The sequence below is a fragment of the Phaethon aethereus genome, assembly GCF_964289735.1.
Source record: "Phaethon aethereus genome assembly, chromosome: 5".
Classification (NCBI taxonomy): Eukaryota; Metazoa; Chordata; class Aves; order Phaethontiformes; family Phaethontidae; genus Phaethon; species Phaethon aethereus.
Genome location: NC_138579.1, coordinates 56,106,621 through 56,131,569, shown reverse-complemented (window position 1 = coordinate 56,131,569; position 24,949 = coordinate 56,106,621). Strand labels below are relative to the sequence as shown.

The 24,949-nt window shown below is 38.7% G+C and overlaps 1 protein-coding gene across 1 annotated transcript in view; it reads right to left on the bottom strand.

Annotated features, from left to right (window-relative positions):
- SERGEF (secretion regulating guanine nucleotide exchange factor) overlaps window positions 1-24,949 on the bottom strand; it is a gene marked incomplete at its 3' end in the record, with an annotated part of 162,482 nt that overhangs the window by 55,911 nt on the left and 81,622 nt on the right. Inside the window, exon 10 of the mRNA XM_082000009.1 lies at window positions 10,206-10,242. Coding sequence (XP_081856135.1) covers window positions 10,206-10,242 — 37 coding nt within the window. The remainder of the gene's footprint in view (window positions 1-10,205; window positions 10,243-24,949) is intronic.

The following is a 24,949-nucleotide window of genomic DNA, read 5'->3' as shown; positions in this document are numbered from 1 at the left end:
GCTACAAATTTGTCATACATGACACATCATCCTGCATGTTCAATGAGAAGCACACATAAACATGATGAATTCATATGCAACTGTGATTCCTGAAATAATTCCATTTGGAGAGCTCAGTTACAGAACTCCCCTTGAAGTAAAGGTCACAGTTTTGATCTACTGTATTACATCAGCGGAGAACAGTAACAAATTATTAATTACTCCTATCAAAACTAGGGAACAATTTATTTTACAGGAGTTGCAAGTAAGCATTTATTAAATCAATATCACAAAAAATACACACGTTAGCAAATGTAACAGCTACCAAGATTCTGTTAATACAACAAAATTCATCAGGCTACACTGCAAAACAGTCCTTACCTCTCGAGCATACATACATCTTTCACACACCAAGCATCCCATGTGTTCATTTAGAAGTACAACATGTTGCAGGGTTTTAAGAGATATACCTTTCATCTCATTCAATTTTAAAAGACCTTGAAATGCTCAGAACTGAAAAAAACAGTACAAGAGAAAGCACGCAGGAGGAAACAGTTCAGGATTAAAAAAAAAGGAAGTTTGTAAGCCAAAGCAAACATACCTTTCAAGCCAAGTGAGCTCCCTACTCAGAATTAAACTATTATATGGATTTGTGTTGCTTGTCATCGTGCCCATTATCTAAGATGTCTGAAGTCAGCAAGATAGCAGCTGGTGTCACTGAAAATCAAATGCATATAGAAGACAACCTCCAGTCTAATATCTTCAACATTCACAGCAAAGCATCTGCTTACTTGTTCAATCTCTCGGCAACTCAGATTTGTTACCAAGGTCACGATGGGTTAAATATTTTTAAAATTAATAGCAAAATGCCTAAAGAATGGGAATGGGAGATCATTAATGATGTATCCCAATAGAATAATTTCCCTGTGTTTTATTAAGTTGTTGTTCTGCACATCATCCAAAAGGTAAAAAAAAGAAAGCTCATCAAGTTCAGAATCCTTGCTATTCAAAGTTCCTGAATGACAGAAATGCTTTCCTACTGAGAAAAATGGAAACTGAAGTCTTCTAGCCATATATGTCCTTCATTCATCAGAGAAGGATTGTGTCTTGCATTACAGAACGTCTCATTGGCAGTGGTACTCTGGGGGATACAGAACAGCCTGATTCTCTTTTACAACATGAATATGAGGAGATTTGTGAACAACTTGTAGATTTTTAAGTCACTAGCACTGCAGGTCACATAATATCAAAACGCTGAGAATCTGCTACATTTTGAGAAGTCCCCCAGAGGAACCGAGGTCTGGGAAGGCCAAAGGGCCATAGAGAACATTGGACGTCACTCTCACAGCTGGTATAAGCATCAGAAATTTCACTGTGGTGCAGCATCACATGAGTTGACTGAAGGTATTTTAAAAAAAAAAGGTGTACAAAAGAGTAAATATGGTTGCCAGGCTCCCTGGCTGTAACTTCACTCACAGAACAGCCCAAGTCAAAAACAAATAGCAAGTGAATATTACCCCTGTATAAGAGCAGAGTTAAACACTGGACTTTGTATCCTCTTTGACAGCTTATTTGGCAGTTTCACCTCTTCCACCTATTGCCTTGGGCTAGTGCTCCCCATCATAATAGCTTTATAGTAATCTAGTAATTTGTTCCAATACAAGGCTACAAGTAGGGATATAATAAGATGCTAAACCTGCACAAAAGGGAGAGAGAACTAAGCCTATAACATGAATTCCTGGCATCATGTGAAGGCCTTCCTAGAAAACATTTAATTTAGCAAATCAGTGCTATAATATATACAAGCAATGTTTAAAGCCAGAATCAATACAACATAATTTATCTTCTCAAAGTAATTATTCCATTAGGTTTGTAGAGAGGAGGAGTATTTAGGCCAGAACACTTATTAAGCCAAGGAAACTATCACTATCTCATCTTAAGGGGGTGGGGAGCGGTGGGGAATCTGTCAAGCACTCCTCAGCATACTGTTTTTCAAAATCACTATGGCGGGGGGGGGGGGCGGGGAATGTGTGTTGCTGGCGTTGTTGGTTGGGTTTCTTTGTTTTTAAGAACACTAACAGATGTGCTACCATCTTTAGCAAGTTTAGAGCTATCATGATCAAATACATAGGTAATACAGGCATTTTGCTCCTCAGAGACTGATGGGCACCAAGACCTTTATATGTAGCAGTAGCTTCTCACTTCATTCAGCTTCCTGCAAACTACAGTTATGTTTGAAATCATGCCATAAACAACTATAACATGCTCTACCCGATTCCTGTTTGATTTACTTGATCAGTATGAATATATCAACCTTTCTCACTGCTGCACAAGAAATGTTTAATGTGCTGTGTTAACTATCTCTTGAAGCCCTGTTCAGTATAGCTTTCAGGCCCTCTCACGTTCTCACTGTACAAATAAGCTCAACAAGCTAAAAATAAAGTTAGGCAAAGACATTTCTCAGAAATAATAGAAGTCCCAGTTTAGCCTGGTTGCTCCTCAGAGACTCTGCAAAAAGCACAGGAAAAAGCACAATAGTGAAACGATTCTCAAAAGTATTTGTTATTTTAATTACTTTGTTACCTCCCTTCCATAAAGAAATGTTTGAGTGAAACAAGTTCAAAATATAAGAACAAGTAAAGGGTAATTTTTACAAATATGCCAACTTTTCATCTCTGATTTAAAAAAAAATATTAGGGCAAAAAAGTAAATACTCCCTCCTGTAATTTTTTTAAATTTCCCTCCTGCCAACCCTTAATTTGCAAAATTTCTACTCAACAATACGCTTAGAAGTTTAAGCGTTGAGGTTGTTACATATACAGAATCCAGAATTATCAGCACATCTTACTAAGGCATTGCTCAGTAGGATAGTACTGAAGCCTTAATTTGTTGCACTTCCAAGGGCTTTCAGCTGCTTTGCTGGCCTTGTGCTTTTACTTCGATGAGCATCTCTCTTACGTGTTCTAGATGACTCCCTGAAGCCAGACATTTGTCCTTCCTTTTATTTCATTTTAAAGCCAACAAACTCTTAACCTCTCTTTTGTGAGCAAGGGTGACTATTTTTGTTACTCCTGTTTGCTTCCTTGAAAATTAAGATAAATATGCCTTAGATATATTGGATATATTTGTCGTCTTCTTTAAAGTAATTGTTGCACTTAAAGCTTGCGAGTAAACAAATATGATGAAATCTAATTTGTTTTCTAAATGCTTAGTATCCACCCAGTGAACCCTCTGACAAAGGATTGCATGCATCTCTATACTGCAGCTCCTACTCTTAAGAGTCTTCCCATCCTCCATAATTTTCTAAAACCAAGTGGAACAACTTTTCCTTTTCACCAATACCTGCAAGCAAGAGCTCTCTACTCACTCTGCTTCAAGTGAAATTCTTGCCTGGTAGCATTTACTGGTTGTTTGCTAGCTTCTTGTGACAATTATCTCCTCTAACTGCCACTCATAGTTCCAGCTTTATGGTTTCAGCTGTCACCAGAGGTTAATATTGCATGCTTGCCTTCTACTCATCTTTTGTAGGGTTCTTGACACAGCAGAATTATCCCTGTAGATGTGATATGGCATCTTGCAGGAAACATAATGAGAGTTAGTGCACAAGAGCTCAACTCTAGACAAACTACAAGCTGACACCACAGTGATACATAAAGTTAAATTAAAAATTTTACAAGAACTAGGAGGTTTTTATACAGAAAAATAACAGGTTTTACCTTCAGAGCCTAAGCAGCTCTCTGTGTGGTAACAACAGGAAACCACACTGTAAACAATATGACAAGTACTGCATTATTACCTGTATATATACTAAATTATATAAATTAAGATAGAGATAGGCACACCAAGATTAATTATATTTTAAAATTGCCTGAGGGGAGGGAAAGTGATTGCAACTATTATTAGTTGTAATAGAGTATTAAAAGAAAAAAAATAATTAGTTCCCATTAGGCTAGGCAGTGCTAAAATACACTAAGAGGCAGTTTTTATTCCAAAGATTTCACAATCTAAATTGGCAAGCTACACAGAGAAGAGAGGAAGATGAACAAAGCATTGTGCAGAGTCAAATCACCCAAAACATGCATCAAAACAGTGGCAAAGGCTGGAAGAGAAGGTAGCTGTAAAATCTAGACTTCATTTCAGTCACAGAAGGTGCAGTACAGCGAGATCTTATCCTAAACTCTGGAGTTTCTTTCTAGGGGGTCAATGCGATTCGATTTTTTCCTTGTGGATCTAATTAGCTTTTCACAGAAAAATATCTTCCCTTTCTTATAACCAGCGGCCACTGACTTTAGACAATTTAGTTGGTACAAAACTTTTTTTAGCCCCATCAGAAGGCTTTTCCAAATGCTTGAATTAGCATTTCCTCATTTCTGTCCTCATCAATTTACACCCACAAATTCATAAAATAGTTGGCAGCTTGGCTTTCTATTAGCCCTTGGAAAAAAAGCTCAAAGAGATCCGAGGATAATATTTTGTGAGGGTAACTTGCTGAAAACAACAAAAAAATCAGGCATTTGAAATTCATTTTCAGCTTCTATCTTACTAGAGGAACAATTAGTTTGCCTGGAGCATGAAATAGTCTACAGAAAAGAAACACAAAGCAAGAAGACATTTGAACAGCACTGTTAGGGCTTGCTGTATCTAAACATGACAGGAAAATTGTGATGTCAGATCTGTATCTAGCTATGTAAAAAGCACTCAGGTACTCAATTAATGACATGATCAAGGCTGCTTTTTTACAACTAATGTAACCAAAGCAGTTTACATTTCGAAGAGCTATTTTAACCATCAAAGCCACATTAAGAGCTAAACGACATACAAAATGGCTCTGCCAGAGAACACATTTAGAAGGCCGACACATGACCCCCGTGAAAATGACAACAGTGGTGGTTACTCGAAGTCCTGCCAGGTGCCCTTTAATAAGCAGAGAATGCGATTAGTGCTGCAATGCAAAGAGACAGTGTGCTGCAACATGACTCCATGCTGGTCTGCCAGGAAACCTTTACAATAGAGACCCTGGCCACACTGGGATTTTTCATGCATAATAAATAAAGCAATAGGCTATCTGACTGAGGCTCCTTGCTGAACATCAGTGCCCTCCACTGTGTATGCTGAAGATTCCTCCAAATACTACAGCAATATGAAAAAGCAAGAGAGAGAATTTATGATTTGTCTCTTTATGACAGACTGCTGAATCCCGTGGGACCAAATGTCAGACACATGACTACATCTGCCGCTTCGTAGGGCTGCTGCGAACAACTAAATAATACTGTCAGCATGACACAGAGATCAGTCCATCAGCCTGCATGGTCTCCTCTCCCCATTGGTGCTCACTCTGCCATAGAAATATGCCTTTCATAATCATTACAGTACTTCCTCAACTGATGCTTTATGCAATAATTTAGTTGGAATCATGGAACTTCACTAAAGGAACGTGACCTCGTTAATTAAGAGGTAGTGCCTCCCACGTAAGAACCCTTCTGCTTCCGTATAACCAAAATGTTTGGGATGTCATTAACACCGCCACCGTTTTAGGTGTGTATCACCAGCTCCCTAAAAGCTTGGGATCACTTTGATCACATTTGTTTTCCAGCTCATAATTGCTATGTTCTTTCAGTGTAAGAATATAAAGAGCAAATTTTAACAGATCGTGGAATCATAATTCTTTTACTGCCCCTGTAACACTACTGCACACTGCAGTACAGAGCATTTGAAGCACGACCTGCTATACAAGTGGAGAGATGTTTTATCCTAATTTCCTCTACAAAGACTATTCTTTCATTAAATTTAGTATTACTGCTTACTCTCCAACTGGATGAATTGCAGCTTCAGAGGGATGTGAATGCCCACATCATGATATTTACAGCAGTGGTTGCACATGAGCCACAGAGAAGACAGAATCTTGAAATAGATCACAGGTTCTAAAATGCAGCAAACAGAAAAGGCAACAGGAGACAAAACTAACCTTCTTCTGGAAGGGCCTATTATTTAACAGAAAGTTGAGAAGTTATTTTTAAGATGTTGTATGAAAATGCTGTTGCACTGAACACACTGACACAAGGCTCAATGTGATCAGACTTGTCTCCTCATACGTCACTTGTGCTTCCCTGTGCAAAACACATGGTGGGGTGGCCAGCTTGAGCATTTGGGGTTTTTTTTGTTCTTGTTGTAACATTAATTACACTGTGTCCTACCGTTACTCATGAGGAAAAAGCAGTGCTAAGTAGCTAACCTGAAAAGAAAAAAGCCCAAAAGAGACAGAACCAAGTATCAAGGGAGTACCTGCATGACAGTAATCATGAAGCCCAATTTCTTCTTGTGACCACTGCGGCACCACCGTCACCCTGCACTGACAGTGCCCCTGCAGTGTGGGTCACTACACAGAAGTATCAAAGGCGGGATTTGAGGACTATCTCACTGAAGGAGGTTTTTAATCCTCCATGCAAGAAAATAACACAGCCCTGAGCAGAAGTCAGAATTCACCACGCTGAAAAAAATTTGCACTGTTTGAAGTAGCCACACATCCAAATACTCTTCCCCTTCAAAACACCATACCAGAAAACGTTCACTGGAAAGGACCATGTCTTTCTCTTCCAAACACACAAGAGTAGTTACAGTGTCCAAGTTACCTATTGCATCAGCAGAAAAATCACCAATTAGATCTGGTATCAGCCACTGCACTACTGTAGGCATACACAGACTAAGTAAGAAATAACTGCTTACAAACGTACAGCCAAGGGGATGCAAATTCCCCTTTGAAGGCTGCTTTAAAGATGGCCTTCAGTTGAAGCTAATAAGCTTTTAAAACTGTTTTTAAAAAAGCACTTACCCTTATACATCCTCCAGTATCTTTAAAAAAACATATATATTATTGGTTTGTACAGGTTGAGAAAATGGCTAAAAGGAAGACCAAAAAGGGATATTATGCTTTACTATGTTTTGGGGAGACAGATTATAGAAGTATCATCCTTGTAATGTGGGGTGTTTTTTTTTTATAACTATTTCAGGGAGGCTTGAATAAAAGTTTTTAGGTTTAATTTTTATTAAAATAAGACACTTGCATTTGAGGGCTCTTCAAGGCATTCTGTCCTGTGCCCTGTGGTTGGAGTGCAGTCAAGACATGCATGTTTTATAGGAACTCTACTTTTGCATAGTTAATATTGTTTGATTAATTAAGTTGTAGCATTGTATGAACCATATGTCGCATACTAAGTGTTCTCTTACAGGATAACTATTCTCTTTTTTTTTTTTTTTTTTTAAAAAAGGAGTATCAAAGTCTTAGTGGGGAGCTGACAGGAACCTGGTAAGAGTCTTCTCCATAAATACCATTTCTAATCATATGCTTTTTAGCATAAGAATCAAACCTCCTTACTTTTTCAGTGTTGGTAAGAATCAAACTTCCTTTACTATAGACTCTCAAGCCAGGAAAAGCTCAACTTTGTCACAATGATTTAGTTTCATGACGTATTTCAATCGTTCAAAGATTCTGTCTTCATATCATGAAGTTCAGTGCTACACGATGCAGCCAGCATACTCAGGTTGAAAAGACAGCCTTTGTTGTGCTCAGTAAGTACATACACAGTTTTCAGTGTTGGAAGATGTTTTTCAGATGGGACATGTTATTCAATATTTATTAAATAACTATGCAATTTTTTCAATCAAAAATAGGCTGGCTCCCATGATGATTAATCTTTGATTGAGGTGAAAAGTGCAAAGTTTTTTCTTATTAGGCAGGAATTTTTGTTTTCAAGTGAAAGGTCATACAAACATGAAAAATATTATAGTACTTGCAAATTTTAGAATTAGTATTACAGGACAACCCCAAACCAAAACAAAAATTGTAAATGTAAAGAGTTAGAAATGATGATGTTTACACTTTTTCATGTACTAACTATTACTTTTAACTCATTAAGTTTAGAAACATAGGTATATTTGGAGACATCCCACACCTCCTTTTCCTTTATATCAAACATTTACCTCATGATCAAATGAAAACTGTCTTCCAATTTACCCATGAAAAAGGAGTCAGTGCCACCACAGTGAAGAGAACAGCCAAATTTTGCACTAACTTCAGTAGAAGCAAGCAAGAAAAAAGAATTCAAATAACTGAACTGTACAAATGGATGCAGACTATATAAAGCAACATGAAAAAACTAACCTTGCTTGCTAGCCCTACAAATCAGTTTGTATCATCAGCAAGATGACTGGAACACAACTTCAGCATTTGTGAAATGAATCATAAATCTAGCCTCTCCGTCTTAAAAACGCTTCTATTTAAAAAGATGATGCAACAAAAAGCACAAACACATTTATATATACAACCAGAAATAGTAACTTGAATATTATACTGTTAAAGGATTGCTTTTTGGTTCACCTTTCGTATCAAACTTGAGTTATTTCAGTCTGAAAGTCAATCATTCAAGCATTTACTAATTAAGAAACTGATTATATAGTTGTCCTAAATAAACTCTGCTTGAATTACAAGTTATTAGAAAATTGTACAATCAAGTAAACATATTTGCAGAAATCTGTGTGATATCTTTCAGGAATATAACACTTAACAGCTTTGAACCATTGACAAGTGATCAGAGGAATCCTACCACAAAATGTTCTAAAAAGTCAACCTTTAAAAGCATATGTAAAAATTAATTTCAGGAATAAGACATATCATAGTTCATATTTTAGTTCAAAAAATAGTAACATCACATCTCTGTTGTCCTTAAAATAAAATCGACTAGCTCCCAGCATTGATAATTTTCCCATTTAATTCAACGAGTGTAGCACACAGCTTAGACAGGAATATGACGTTCTTTGCATATGCAAAGTTCCTAGTTTATTGTAACTTACTTCTAGAATTTTTTTCCCCCTACCCATTACTTCCCAGAGGTTTCCGCCTAGAAGGTAGAAAGCTTAAAAGGACATAAGGAGAGAGAAGGTTGTTCAAACTCTGAATGCTTTGTTTTCGTGCATACTGGGGAATCTGCTAGCAGTACACTTTTACTTCATCAATTCAGCAAGAAACACAACGTCATTCTTCAGATTGCTCTTCAGCTGACATTCAGAAGCACCAGCCTGACAATTAGTACAGACATGTGACACTGAACAGGTAGAGAGAAAGTAAAGGAAAAATCTTTTCTTAAAGCCAGCCATAAACTCAGTAGAACTTAAGAAGTGCACTATAAGGTTTAATTGTAAAAGGATAATTAGAAAATATCCTACAGTGTACATGGTAATACACTACGTATACAGAACACCACCTCTGTGGCCACTTGATGAAACTGATAAGACATCAAGCTAAAATAAATACCTTAAAAATTAGGACATGGAATGCAGGTTGGATAACAAATAGCTGGTTTCTCCACACCTGTCATACCACCCTCAAGAAAATCAAGGAAATTCTTAACATCTCAACGCATCAGTCATGGCAATCAAAAACGTCTGTGTGGATGGAGTGCTGGACTGAAACTTAGAAGACTGTTTCACTCTATCTCTGATTAGCATAGAATTCCTTTCTTCATTTCTCTCACCTTGTCTGTTAATAGAGATAATTATGCTGACCTCCTTTATAAAGCACCTGAAAAATCTATAGATAAAAATGTTCTTAAAAATATAAATATAAATAATTGCAATTATGTGTCAAACTCCCATCATCAACTCATCACATGAAAACAAGAATCTGATTGTTCCTGGAATTAGTACACAAAATTCAATGTTTCCGCCAACATTAGCTTCCTAGTAATTTCACCATTATTACAACAGCTGCATTATACTAAGATATAACCTGACTGCCGTTGACTAACATTTTGAAGATTTTCCAAGCTTCAAACAACAAGAGACCCAAGATTATTTTTTCACTGAAAATTCCCATGTTAAACAAAGGTACTTTTGACCAGCTTCAAACTTAGATGTTACTCTGAATCTGCAGCTTGAATTGCTGCAGTGGTTCCGTTCTACAATAGGATGTAGCACTTCGCTAATGTATTTTGCTGTTACATCCATCAGCCCCTCTCTCCTTACAGGGGCTGGTCAACAAGGGTACCTTTTCATCATCACCAGTTATGCTACCGGTTTCTCTTCTTTCTTCCACATCTATACATTACTCCTATCATCTGCACACAATGCCCTTAATCACTCAGTATGTTTGATGTGCATGTTTTTCTTTCATCTTGTGCTACTTAAAATTGAAAAAAAGGTGAGAGGACTTGATATAAAATTAAGCTACTTACCAACTACTGCCAGATTATGCTCTGAGCCACATGCGATCTGAAAAAGAAGTATGAATGAATAAAAGAGAACCCACTTACCAGTAGGAAGACAAACACAATTATGACAGGAAATTAAAAATTAACCTGAAACAGCTACAGTTTGTAAAATGCAAAAATCAAGGTTGAAGTGCTCTCACTTTTAAATGAAATTTCATTGTAGTCTCACTTAGGGGCTTGGTGGCAGGGGGGCTATGTTTGTTTATTTTGTTAACAAACAGGCATTTCCTTTTCAAAACCCAGTCACCACTGACATTTCAATCCTTAGGAGCAGGACTGGCCACAATTCTGCAGAAACATCACACCCTTGACAACATGCACTGGATCCAATAAGGCTATTCATGCATAGAGCAAACACAGATTCAGCCTTCGCAAGATCAGAGCCACACAAAGACAGCTGGGAATCAAAAGAGCAATCAAGATGTCCATTTCTCTTATCTATACTGTTTTTCCAGATGACCCCTGCAGAACTGCACAAATAATACAGGCTCAGTGTGACAAACCTAAAGTGATATGATCCCTATGGTCATTTGGCTAGAATGGAAAAAAAATACCATAGAACTCAACTCTTCTGTTAGCAGCAGGCTGGTTTAATTTTTAAGAGCTGCAGAAAAAAAAAGAAACCAATGCAAACATTTTCTCCCAAGCTCATTAGTGATGCAAATGAGTTATGAATTTCTTTTCAAAGCAAACTTATAGTTCAGTGTATTTTTCTTTCTTCTTTGCAGATGCTGTGAACATGTCAGATGTTGAAGTTGCTTTAGCATGTATCACGTGGTATCACTCACTAAGCTTTCGTAAGTTCTTCACAAACGATGGTAACAAGCACTGAGAGCAGCCTGCCGCCATACTGCAAGGGCTTGTCTCTCCCATTGAATTGTTTTGCAATGTCACTGCTGGCATAATGGTTTGACGTAAGACATCATCTTACACAAGGTTACTCTGCTGAGTGCCCTCAAGTTTTAAATTAAAACACAAACAATCCCCTCAAAATCCTGTATCCAGTTCATTGTCTTGCACCTAGCTGCCAATTACACATACTGCTGAGCTGGAAAAAATTAATAAGCACATTATTCTACTTCTCAAAAGTACACTATATTAAAAAATAGAAGTCCATATCATCAAAATGTTATATGGTCTTGTGCATGCATAGCTTTATAGTTTTTTACGGCCAGAGAAATTGCTACAACCACCTCAATGTCTGCATAACATAAAACCATAGAAGTTAACAAAACAGGCCTTGTACTCAGCCCACTGTGGTTGAGCATTTACTGCAAAAGAGATACTCAAGACTGACTAGCCTGAGTAACTGTATTACAAATAAACAAGGCAATCACTACTACTCACAATGTAGGTGCACCACAACTGTGACATGAAAACATTTGGTCAATGCCATCCTAATACAACAATGGCAAGGAAGACAAAACAGACTCTTTAGGATAAAGGTGCTCAGCCAATACATTAAAACATTTTGGAAAACAGGGCAAGAAAAATAATTCAAGCAACACACTCCAGTGTGGCCTCATCTTCAGAAAAATCAAGACAAAGCAGCAGGACAAGCGATGCCTTTGCAAGAGCACTAGCAGGGCTGCATCAAGTCTTCTATTCCACAACATTGAAGACAAGCAAAGCTTTAAGCCCTGACTGTTAAAATGCATAAATCATTGCTATATCCCATATCATTATCCTCACCACACGTCAGAGCCCTACACAGGAGCAGCGCTGGTTCCTAATGCCTATTCACTGGCTAATGCTCCCACCAATGCCTCTCGAGCTTAAAGGTTGATGCCATGGAAACAAGATCCACACATGGAAACACAGACGAAGGCTTTCTAGCAAAAAGCAAATTTGCACCTTCACCAAGTGCTGAAAATTGGGAGGTACTGAAGCTGCTGCCAATAAAATAAATAAATTTCACCTAAGGTGTAAATAACCATATCTCGGCTACTTCCCTAGGAAATAGGCTAACACAGGCACCGATTCAAAAGCACCAGTACAAAAGAACTGCTCAGGCTGGTGGCTTGTACTTCCTGCCAGGATACTCTTCGGAAACACTGCATTAAGAAAAAAAAAAACCAACAACCCACACAAAAACCCCTCAAAACACCCAAACAAGGCGATGTTTACAATGTAAAACATCCCCTGATGAAGCAGCATTTTCCTCCTATATCTAATAGCAGCAGCTACAGAGCCTGCAAACCAGATAGAAGAACACTGGTGACCTCAAACAGTTCATGTAGCTGTTACTCTGCCCACTGTTCAGAGCCACCCACTTGCCAGCTTATAGGGTTATTCAGGAGTCAGTCAAACCGCACTGGGTACAGCCAGACCAGGAGCTGTTGTGTTACACAGACTCACCGGTTCTGCGGAGCTGCCCCCACGACAGCCACTCACGGCCAACACGCTGTGCAGATGTGCTCACTGCAGCTCTGTAGCCCAATGGATAAAAGCTACTGCAAAGCACAAATGAAAAGTGCTGCTGCACCCCTTTCGGTCAGGTAAAAAACCCCTCAGTAGAAGTGCCAGCTTTGCCAACATTGACTGAAATCAAGCAAAATCACAAGCTGCTGAAGGCAGTGCCCTGGATTCACCTTCGATGGCCTGGAGCAAGGACAGCACATGCCATGAACCAGCAGCAGTACTGTGCTCCAAAGAAGAATTTGCTAGATTGAGAGCACAAGGTTCACCACCTCTGCCTCATTACAGGGTGTCACCACCTGACAACACAGACTGACTTTGTAGGAGCCTCCACGTAAAACAACGCCCTTAGGGGACCCATGTTAGCTTTCTGAAGCAAGTCTTACTTACCATTCCATGATGCTCGCTACAGGCTACACCATCCACCCACAGGGCTCCTGCTGGCCTGCACACCTATGACTGGAGCTCAGAAGGGACCACACCACAGAGGTGAAGCAAGGTTGCCACTGCTTAATGAGCAGTGCTGCCTTGCAGGTATTTCATAACATCTTTTTTACAATAAGCTTTAAAATATGACACTCCCTTTTCATCATGACTCTCCACAACAGGCAACAATCAGCCAAGAACACAAAATTTGCTGGTACAAACACAGACCAGCCAGAGAATAGCATTGTTGAACAGATGTTTTATGCTTACATTAGATGTAATAAGCTCTGCAGTCACTGCAGGTCACTGGGAGAAGCCTCGTATTTACTGCAGCAACCATAATTTTCTGGCTACTTCTCTTCTGTCCCCACCCCCAATGTGCTGCAGAGAAATTAAATTCCAACAGACATCTGCGTGCTCCCAGTGGATAAGTACATTCAAGGGTACTTATAAACACACAATAATGCTTTCTAATTGGGCAATATTTTTACATTGTTTTAATTGGGGGAAAAAAGAATCACTAATCTTAAAGACAAATCAGACTGACTGCTAGTGAGTGAAGCACTCAGAGAGCCTCAAGAAATGTGACCCCCCCCACAAAGAAACAATTCATATTAAAGTTTCTTATCTGTTTGGAGGAAAATTTGAGAAGAGTTGTGCAAGGATATTGTGATCTCTATATAAACGATCCCAAAGCGCTTTACAAATGCCTGTGAGGCACAGAAAGAATGCTTAGGGACCACTTTACTCACAACTCATTTACCTTATTATCCGTGCCCTTTCAACCATACATAAATTGTTTGTTTCTTCCCTTGAATTGTTTGTTAGCAAGCTGTTTTCTACCTAGCAATGGTTGCAGTTCAGATCCATCCATCCATCCAGATTAACACATGTGGTGAGAAGCTGCCAGGGGCCCAGCATTTTATTAATCATAAATAGACAGGACATAATTTGCATGGATGGTGAGGAAAGACCTTCGCACAGCAACCACTAACTCTGGGCAAATAACCAACATCCTTCTGCAGCCAGCAGATATGCCTATGGCCCACTCCTAACAAAAATTAACTGATTGAATGTAAAAGCAGTAGGTTACACAAAATAGAGAAAGTATTTTAGTTAAGATTAAAGGATTTTTATATATTTAAAATACTATATGATGGATAAAAATAGCATGTTTAGTATATATTATATATACATTCATATATATATTTGTGTATATATATAAAAATATACGCATGCATATTAGGAAGAGAAGGTTATCCACTCAAGAAGACATTATTAGGGAAGAAGGTTCAGAGGACAGGTTAGGGTAAATACAGATGTGCTGGGTTTGGCTGGGATAGAGTTAATTTTCTTCACAGTAGCTGGTACGGGGCTATGTTTTGGATTTGTGCTGGAAACAGTGTTGATAATACAGGGGTGCTTTCGTTATTGCTGAGCAGTGCTTACACAGAGTCAAGGCCTTTTCTACTCCTCACCCCAAAGCCCTGCTTTCCTGGAGGTGGCTGAATGCCTGCATGCCGATGGGAAGTGGTGAATGAATTCCTTGGTTTGCTTTGCTTGTGTGCACAGCTTTTGCTTTACCTATTAAACTGTTTTTTATCTCAACCCATGCGTTTTCTCACTTTTACCCTTCCAATTCTTTCCCCCATCCCACTGGGGGGAGTGAGCGAGTGGCTATGTGGGGCTTATTGCCAGCTGGGGTTAGACCACAGTAACAGAGCACCACTCTCTTATATCCGAGATAGAAATCCTTCTGAAGAATAACTATCCCTCGTTTTGCTCCCGTATAGTCCTGTGAGGTAAGAAAGTATTGTTCTCTCATTTGTAGACATTAAACAAACATATACAGGATAAAACCCATGTGCATATTTAGACATAAAATTTCCCATTGATTTCAAAAGGTAATTAAGAGACAAAATACCTTTTGTCAACCATCCCCAGAGGGACTTATGAGCACTATAACAAAACAAGTCTGACAGTGTCTAAAACCCCAAGTTTCAGGCTAGTACTTTGACCACAAGGCTCTTCTCTTTCTGTACTCCCAGGGCTCCGACTGAGGATCTGTTGTGCAACCCATCAGGAAAAATATCGCATCAGAACTGCAGGCAAAGTGAGCCTAGGTCTGCAGCAGAATTGAAGGGACAGTACAGGGGATTGCAAGGAAGAGGCCCAGGGAGCTGGACTCACAAGGGGAATGCAGAATGAAAATTCACAAGCATCTGAACATCAGAGTGCTTAGCTAGAACAACAAAAGGACCTCAGCGCCATTTATTTTGGGTTCACTGCCCTATGAGTACAGGTTAATTCCCTACAGTGCAATTACTTCCCAAAACATTCAAGGATACAGAGGCTTCCATCACTTCTCAGAGGCAAGAGCATGATGTACAAAATAGGTGTCTAAGGATGAATGAAGATACGATGTTTAAAGAGTTGCATCCAGATTCTAGTCATTACCATTTCTAACTTTTTAACTGCACTAAAGCAGAGTGGCGGCTTAAAAGGGTGTGCACATAAGTACTTTTACCCAGGACTTTGTATTTGCCTTTAGCCATGGCATCTCATGTCTTTTGACAAATTTCCCTGTAAGGAAATTACCAGGGCCAGAAGATGGCAAATTTTATTCCTTCTGGGATGAGAAGTCCTAAGGGAAAGAGATGAGGTGACCGAGAGACTGCAGATCAAAGCTTACATAAGACAGGGGAATCTTCTCTCCCAGAGCTGTTCTTCCATGCCCTTGATTAATGTATCATAACAATGATTTGTACTGTTTGATACACTCTGCCCAACTACATTTGTATGCAGAATTCTACTGATGTGAAAAAAAAAATGAAATAAAAGGAATCTAATTATCAAAGCTGTCCTGCTTCCAGTGATCCTTCACTAGGAACTCTGTGTTCCTCTTCTGGATCATTTGACTCCTGATTGATAAGAAAGCCGCTTGCTAACCTAGTCACATTCCTTGGCAAGCACAAGACTAAGTGCAGTTTAATGCAACACATGTTAGCAGCAAACCAGTACAACCTCACCAAGAACAGCACATTAAATCTGTTCCTAGCTGTTGGCTCTATCAGTTGAAAAGTGAGAGGCCCAGTGTCCTATTGCTCACAAAACATTTTCCCTTTTTCATCAATCTAATAATCTGATCTTCTTTTTGAGGTGGATTTTTTTCCTGTTGTGTGGTTGCCTTTTTATTTTGTATGTAGTTTTACTTTCCACTAGAGCAAGAAAATTCACAACAGAATTTAAACTGAAGCCTGTGCACTAGGGTCTGGAAGAAAACATTGCTCCTTGAGACACTCCTAACCAAAAGCTAATGTGCCATTTAAGTGGACTTCTGCAAGCATGGAGGAAGAGAGGGAGAATTAAGACATTGCCAGGATGCAGTAAGCTTTCAAAAGGAAGATTTTTATAGCACTGTACAGCTTCCAGAATTATGATCTATGCCCTCCCTGCCTGAAACTAATCCCAAGCCTACCTTACTTGTAGCACAAGACACAAAATACTTTTTCCCCGTGCAGCATTTCCCTTGCTTCTTCGGGCACTGTTTCAGAGTCCCATCTCCAATCATTCAATATCTTGCTCTGCCAATTGTCTTACAACCACCAAAAAGCCATCTGGCTAACCCCAAGATCTTGCTTTTACACCCTCTGTGCCATGAGTGACATGTATACAAGTCCCTGCACACATTCCCTCCCTATGACACTAGCCATACATGAGAAACTGCTATGCTATCCACGAGCTCACTGAGCACCACACTTCCAGGAACAGTTTCTTGTGGCTAACAGACTGCAGTTGCACTTCAATTCAGCTGGTGCAGCTTGGGTCTCAAGTGCAGGAGATGAAAACAGTTGTAATTCCAAAGGGAAAAAAAAACAAAACACAAAACCCCCCACACAACAAAAACAACCCCCCCCCCCCCAAAACCAGACAAAAAAACCCAACAACACAACAACAAAACAACCCACACAAAAAAAAATGTGCCCCCTCCTCACCCCAACAAAAAATAACCAATCTTTTAATATCAGGCAGGAAGCACCACAACCACGTAAAGCTATCAAAGAGATCAGGCACAAGGGATGAAAATAAAAGGAGGAAAGAAAAGCTAATTGTTAAAGCAGTCATCATTTCCACAGAAGGTTTACATCACAGCAACCCGTGTGCACCCACAAAGTCTATATGCAAGGCAAGTGTGGTCATTTGCCTCAAATTGAGGATGGATGGATTGAAATGTCAAGACAAAGTAAGATCCATGTCCAACAACAAAAACACCATCATCAGATGACTCTAGGACAACACAAAAGTTGCTGAGATCCCAGTAAGAACACCCAGTGGGATTAGGTTTTAGTAGAATGACAAGACCGTAGCCAAAACAAGTGTGATAAAAATCTTTACAAGTCAGCAAGGTCAGCTGGCTCTTCTCCATTGCCTGAAGATTTTCCAATTATTTCTTGTATCCTTCTTCAGGCAATTTCCTTCCTTGAGGTTCAGAATGCATCACTAGTCTGTCAAAATTTTCCATTTTTGTAATCGAGACCTGAGCCAGAAACCAATTTTTGTTTATCCTTTCATTTTTTAAAATTAACCAAGTCAGAGTCATTCAATCCCAGTTTGTTTCCTGTAACAAGATCCCCATTCAATTTTCATTATTTTGTGAAAATTAAGACTAAAGTGTCCTTTCTTGTTGATAAAGAAATTATCAATCGCATCAGCCCTGACTGTTAATGTGTACATACTCCCAAACCTACGTCCCAAACCTTTGCAGTACCAATCCCACAAGGCCAAAATCCTCACTAACATTACAGACTTCTCTATCTACAGCCAAATATGAACTAGAGGAACAGTGTCTTCAGCAGATGCACAGTTTTACCCAAGGGAACTTCTTCACCATTTTTCTCAAAATTATTTTTATTTAGATTGTTTCATTGACAATTCATAGCTCCTTACAGTCTCAGTGCCTCTCTCTCCTAAGTTAAATGAGAAGCACTAAAATGAATACCTTACAGTCTGTGTGGGCTTGCTTTGGGGACTACTACTAGTTTGCTCTTTGAAGCCACAAACATCACTTCAACAGAAGAAATGAAAGAAACCAAGACCACAGAAACAAAAAGTTTTGAAACATCTTTATATACTGATCTGACAGTACCATCACCACACACATCCTTATCATCAGATTATTCTGATGTTTTCAAGGTCAAGAACTGTAGCTTGTAGCATGCCAAAAAACCTTGGTATCTGTCGTCTTTTCCTATGCTATTTTACACACACAAACAGCAAAAAGAAAAATGTTCATTATAGCATATAAATGTCATCATTACCTATCTGACTGTGCTAATTTTTAGTACTGTGAACTTAATGAAATGAATGGTTCTATTCAACAATGATTGCAGGCAAACATTGTATCGAAGTACATATTATTATCCAACATTTTATAGGCGTAGAATAAAAGTCATGACAGCAAGTATTATCTGGCAACAAAACATCAAATTCTACTTAATTATTTCCAAGGTCCGTTTGTGGATGTATAACTGCAGTTTTAAGTTTTTCCAAAGAATCTGCTTCACATCTCTGTCCTCGTGGCAAAACAGTCCATCATTTTTAATTCATTTGGAATATTTTCTGGAATATTCAGTGAAGATGGAGAGAATCACAGAGCAATCAAACGTACATATCATGGGAACTCAGCTCTCCCTGAACAGTGGTGTTATTGCAAGCAATCTCACTACAATTCTTCTACATAAAAAAAAAAAAATGCAGAGAACTCAGCATACACCGCCTGCAAGATTACACAGTAGCACAAAGCCTTGCATTTTTGTATAACTGAAAGGAAAAATAGCACTTCTTGTAAAGTTCATACCCTCAAACAATTGACCGTCTGAGTATTCTATCTGAATGTTGTGAATAGGCAGACACTGTCCCTAAAAGACCCTCTTAAAGGACAGAAGTGCTGATAGCGTGGCCGGGGCCATACTGCCTCAAGACAGAAACCATCACCTCATTAGCCCTGTCCAACCACACTGCCCAGAGGGAACTGGCCCCACCGATGGGAGGTCTGATCTTGTTGAATCTCTATAACCCTTCTTCATCTAGCATGTGGTTTTTTGGAACCTCCTTACAGTATTTCTTCTTTTAGATGCTTTTCAGCTACATTATCCTTCATTAAAGATTGCATCCAAAACACCTGGCAGTTATCAAAAGAGTATTATCAATTATGTCATTAAGGAATGCTACTCTTATTTTAAAGTGCAGAGGGTTTTTTTGCTTCTTCCAGCAATAAATCCAAATTTATGATAGAATTTTGAATGTCTCAGTTCGTTAACACCCAGCATCAGGATGTGGGAATTTTCAGAGAAATTACTAAATATTCAAGGAAGCTCTCATGCACAATTGGACTGACCTTTCATTTCACTGCTACCCCTCTTGACCTCAGCGAGCACTGCTGCTTGCATAAACTGGCAGTACATAACTACACTGTCAGTCAAGAGACTAAAAAAAGCTACTTAATCTCCAAAACATCTTATGTCCTTTGAAAGCAATGAGCAGGTTACTGGAAGTACAGAACAACTACTGTGTAATATCATTTGAAGTGTCCCTCATTGGACCCAATGCCTTTGGGAAATATTATTTAAGATAACTATCAGCTGTTCAAGAACAAAACTCTTTGCCTCATTTCCAGCAAAACCCTCACTATCTCTCCCTCTCCCACATACAGGCACATAAACCCCAAAAATGTTACCAACCTAATTTGTAGTCAAAAAAACACTAGCATGTTAAGAACCAGATATCCTAAAATATGACAAAATAAACAGAGGAAAAAAAACCAAACAAACCAAAAACCTTTTTTCATACACCAACTACCGCAGCTTGAGGACAGAATTTTCTCGGTTCATTTACTTTCCAGCAGAGCTGCAGGGATGCAGCTTCCATAAGGGTTAGCCTTGTACAAAAACATCAAGCCATGAATTTTGACTGTCTGCTCCTTTACCTCTCCAAATAAATGGTGCTTATGCCTTTGGGGCGTCATGTAACACTGCTCTTCAATGTTGGATTCTCTGTTTCTGCAGCACTTAGTAACAGTACAGGTCCCTGCAGCAAGCTTGGTGGAAATAAATAAAATGTAAACTTGCTAAGACTCCAATGCAAAGATGAATAGAAAAGCTCTTCTGGATAAATAAGGATACCATTTCTAAGGACTCAGATAGAGACTGAGCTTTAATGCTTGTCACAAAGGGAGAATTCGGAAAATAAACATGTCTGAAGCAACTCTACAAAGCTGATAAAAAGGCATTTTTATTAAAAAGCTGAATTAGCATAAAGCCTTCAAAGTTCTAACTTGAACTTTTTTGAATAAGACTATAGCCAGAGTGTATTCTGTTAGAAAACCATCAATTAGCTCAAGAAAACAGCTATAGGACAAGAGTATACAGAAGAAAAAGTCACAGACCCTTCCTGTTGCTCCACTGGAGCGAGGTCAGAACACATCTGCTGTTTCCAGGGCTGGAAAATGCACTGCAGCTGGCCAACACCAGGCAAGCCAGGCAGCCCACCAATGGATCTCCAGCTATTCACATTCAGGAAACCCACTCATTCATCTCAACTGGGTTGTTCTTTAAAACCACATATTCATTCCAGTTTCTTTTGACCTAGCAGCTGCCTTTTACAAATAGGTTTTATTATGCACTCTCTCTCTTGCACAATATCCACTCCTTTCTCTCTCCTTCAGTCTTCGCTACCTTTGAGGCACGATTCTTTCACACTAGTACTAGCACATCAGTGTCAAATGACCTTTTTTCTTCTCTTGTTTTCTCAGGGAATATGTCAGCCTCCTCAACTTCAAAGGCTCCCAGTCTTGCCAGGGGACCACATGCTGCAGGGGCAGAGTAAGCAGAGAGATGTGTCCCACCTCACAAGCCAAAGCATGCACTGACTGGTCATTTAATTCACACTATGGAACGATTTTTCTTATGATCTATTTCTAAACATGACAGCGTTTTTGCAGTTTGAAAGAATGAAGCAGATAATATAACCACTAGAATACCATTCAAGACTAATTGTGAAAAGAGTGGTTTCGCAAGACCAACTAAATGCATACATATATCCACAGAACTTGCCTATATATGTTGTGACCAGTGCCTACAGGAAAACAAAAGAAAATAACCTTTTCTCCCCAAAATCTCATGCAATAATACTCTCTGCTCCGTAATCCATTACTGGGAATGAGTATCATCCAACACCAATCAAATGCGCTTGATGTGAGAGAAGCAATAAGCACTCACTAGCAATTTTTTGATGCCTCCATAGGCTGAAAAACAGGTCTGTCTTTCTCAGGAGCAAATAATTCCTTGATTAAGAAGCCAGCAGATGAGGTGTAGCTGTAGAACTATTAAGTGTAAAGGTTTTAACCAGTTACAGTATAAGCAGACTACAGCCTTGGAACCATAATAAATCGAGAATGTGCTTGCTCCAGTGAGCCCACTCCCACAAGTCAGGAGATTTCCGCTACAACATAAGGAACTAATAGGGATAAAACTCCACAAACAGTCTGAGAAACGTGAAGCCAAATTTCTGAAGAACTGTGGTTATGACAAATTCAAATATGGCATTTTGGCAAAAAGGACTGGTAAATATTTTTTTTCTGTATGACACCCTAACAAAACTCACCAGGCAACAAGTTCTTACAAATTTAAGCTTAGTTTAAGTCCACATAATATCCGTATTTTTACATTTTCTTAAAGTTAAGTGAATAATCCTTTTACAGCAGTATTGTATAACAGTGCCAGATTGGCATGAACGATAGTAAATATCTTCATTTGTGAACTATGGCTTACCAGAATCTAATTCTGGTCTCCCTATTACAGTTATAGATGGATTGCATTTGATTGCAAGAGATTTATGTCCAGTAATTGTTTTTCTCTTTTATTTCCAAAAACTGCCTCAGGTAGAGCTATACCTTCTGGAATAATTAAAAAAAAAAAAACAGTTTTAATAGAACAAGTTTTGAAAAGCTTTCATTGCTCACATCCACTTGCACACTGACTGCAAATACACATAATTTACAATGTGGCAAGCCTTGTTTGTTTTTTGAGAAGGGGTCCTATTTTCAACCTAGTGGGATCCCTTGCTCTATCTATGTTAGAGACATCACACACGTTATTGAAAACTCCCTACAAAGGAAGCAGGATGCATAGTGGAAGTCCTGCAATGTGAATTCGTTTAGAGTTCTTGAAATTAAGGGGTTGTGAATGAATCAAAACTCCAGAAAAAGCTAATAAAACTTGAAAAATGGAGAAGACTGAGACAGATAAAATTTACTGTGGTCAGGTACAGCATAGTAAATCTTTCTGGATACCAAAAAGAATCATTTAGACGGGTCACGTATACAGACAGATTCCAAATTAGTTGGAACCTCTCAGGGGAGCTATCTAGCATCACTGTGGACAAGTCACCAGAAATATCTGTTCAATGTGTAAAAGCAACCCAAAAAGCAAGAAATTAGTCCAGTTTAGAGAGAGAGAGAGATTGTCTTTTCACACAAACCAGCTACATTTTACATTTTCATTCCAATACTATTAGGAAAAAGGCACAAGTACCCATAAAATGAAAGAGCAAATGTCTTGACCTAACAAAAGCAATAGGAACATGTGAAAAAGAGCCCCAATCCTCCTGAAGACCAAATTATTTATTCCTCAAACCAGAGGATACTAATAGCAGAATACCAGTATTTCAAAATTGAGCCTAATACAAAATCCTAGGAGTAGCTTATATGACTCCTCCTAGGAGTAGCAAAATGACTCCTCTTCATTCCAGGAAGACAACTTCAGTTCAACTCACTACAACACTATCTAGCAGCCCAATTCTGCCATGCCCATTCTGTTTTCATACTACTAGGACCGAAGAGATTCTGCTAAAAAGGCTCCACAGCACTATGACTGAACCAATGCTGTTCCCAAAAGAAGAGTATTTTGGAATGGTATAAACAACAAGGGGATGATGTGTCATTAGTGGGGATGACATCTATAGCTATGTTACTTTTTTTTTTTTTAAAGCAAACCTTTTTCATGATAAGGTATCCTACTTTGACAAATGAAGGACACAAGAGCTGATTTGCTTTGCACACGAAGCATTACAGGTCTTACCAAAATGTTAACTTAAAATCCACCATGACATCAAATAAAGAGGAGACAGTTGCAGGTCTTCTGGTTTTCTAATGTGAAGAAAACATCTGTCTCATCTAGAAGAGACACTGTTTTTATACCAGATATTTTGATTTAGATATTTCCAGCTATGTTAAAAAAAAACAAAAACACACCCACCTTTAAGCACCCCAGAACAACCTCCCATAATTTTGATTACTCGTTGTATATATGAGCTCCCTCTTCTCTATCACTCGTGTTGTCAGCCTATCGTATCTATTACTCCTTTAATGGCTTATGAATAGAAATGAAGATAGGCCTCATCTTCCTGAGACTAGATTACATATTTCATATATTTCAGCCTAAGGCTTTGTTTTGTTTTTTCTCCAATGTTTTAAATCTTTTTCATAGGTTTCAAGACGTTTCTTCTTGCTGTTTTTGAATTCTTCAAATCAATCCCATACTGGACATAATGTAAAAGCAGCAGAGGCTAATGCCCAGAACACCTTCCTGACAACCACCCACCTTGAGGTTCAGACATGTGAAAATAGAATTAACCCTTTTGGGCCACACCATAATGCCACAAACCAAACTCAGATGATGTCCACACCAGCCCTCACATCTTTCAAAGATGCTCCTGCCTGATGAGAGGTGAATCCCTTCTCCTGTTACTATGTCCTGCATTCTTGCTCCCAATATGTATGACCCTACCCTTGGCAAAGCTGACCTGCCTAGCGTCTGCCCTCCCAAGGTAAACAAACAGGCCAGTTTGGTTTTGGTTTGGGTTTTTTTGTTTGTTTGGTTGGTTGGGTTTTTTTTTTGTTTGTTTGTTTGTTTTTTTTTTTTAATACTAGTGACTCCACTAGAAACACACATATTTGATAAAGACTTCAATTTACAGTGGTATTTCTAGGACATCTTGCAGCCAGTTTGTAATTTTCTAAATGGCTTTTTCATTTTTTAGTGGTTGTTATTGTTATTTGGTATCTTTATAATTTCCTGATCAGAATGCCATACACTGTCTAGCCAACTGCCTGACAGAAATCCAAGTGTATTACATCAGCACTTGAAAATCTAAGTATGTTACATCTGCATTTGACATTGATACATTTATCAAACTTTCACCTCATAAAAAATAGGTATCACATTAGTTTGACAAGATATATTTTCCATAGCCACATACTCACTGCAAGGAACTATGTTATCATCCTTTAAACCTTTATTGATCAAAATTCACATCAGCTACGCCATTATTTTGGCCAAGGCAAATACCAGGCTGACAGGCCTATAATTATTTCAGTCATCTTGTTCAACCTTTTAAAATATTGGCAGAGCATTTTCTTTCAACCAGTCTTCTGAAACTACTCTGACATTCTGGAAGAAAAAAATTATCAACATCAACAACCTAGAGAGCACTTTGGCCATCTCTCTCAAAACTCTGAAATGGAAAAGTTTCAGCCTTGATTTTTAAAATTTTACCTCTAGGGGTCGAGTAAATGCTTGTAAAGAGAAGGGGATCTCATCACTGTATGATACTTCCGCTTCTTCCCCAAATGCAAACCAGAAATTATTACTATTGTAAAATTTGTCTTGCCATGGTTTGATGTTTTGCATATTTAAGGTGTTTTACTATTGACAGTGCATAGTCTCCTGTATTTGTCTTTGAGAGCAAACTCTCCCACATTGCTGCAGCTCTTTTCCTGTCCCTGTTACATGGAGTTGGTCATCCTA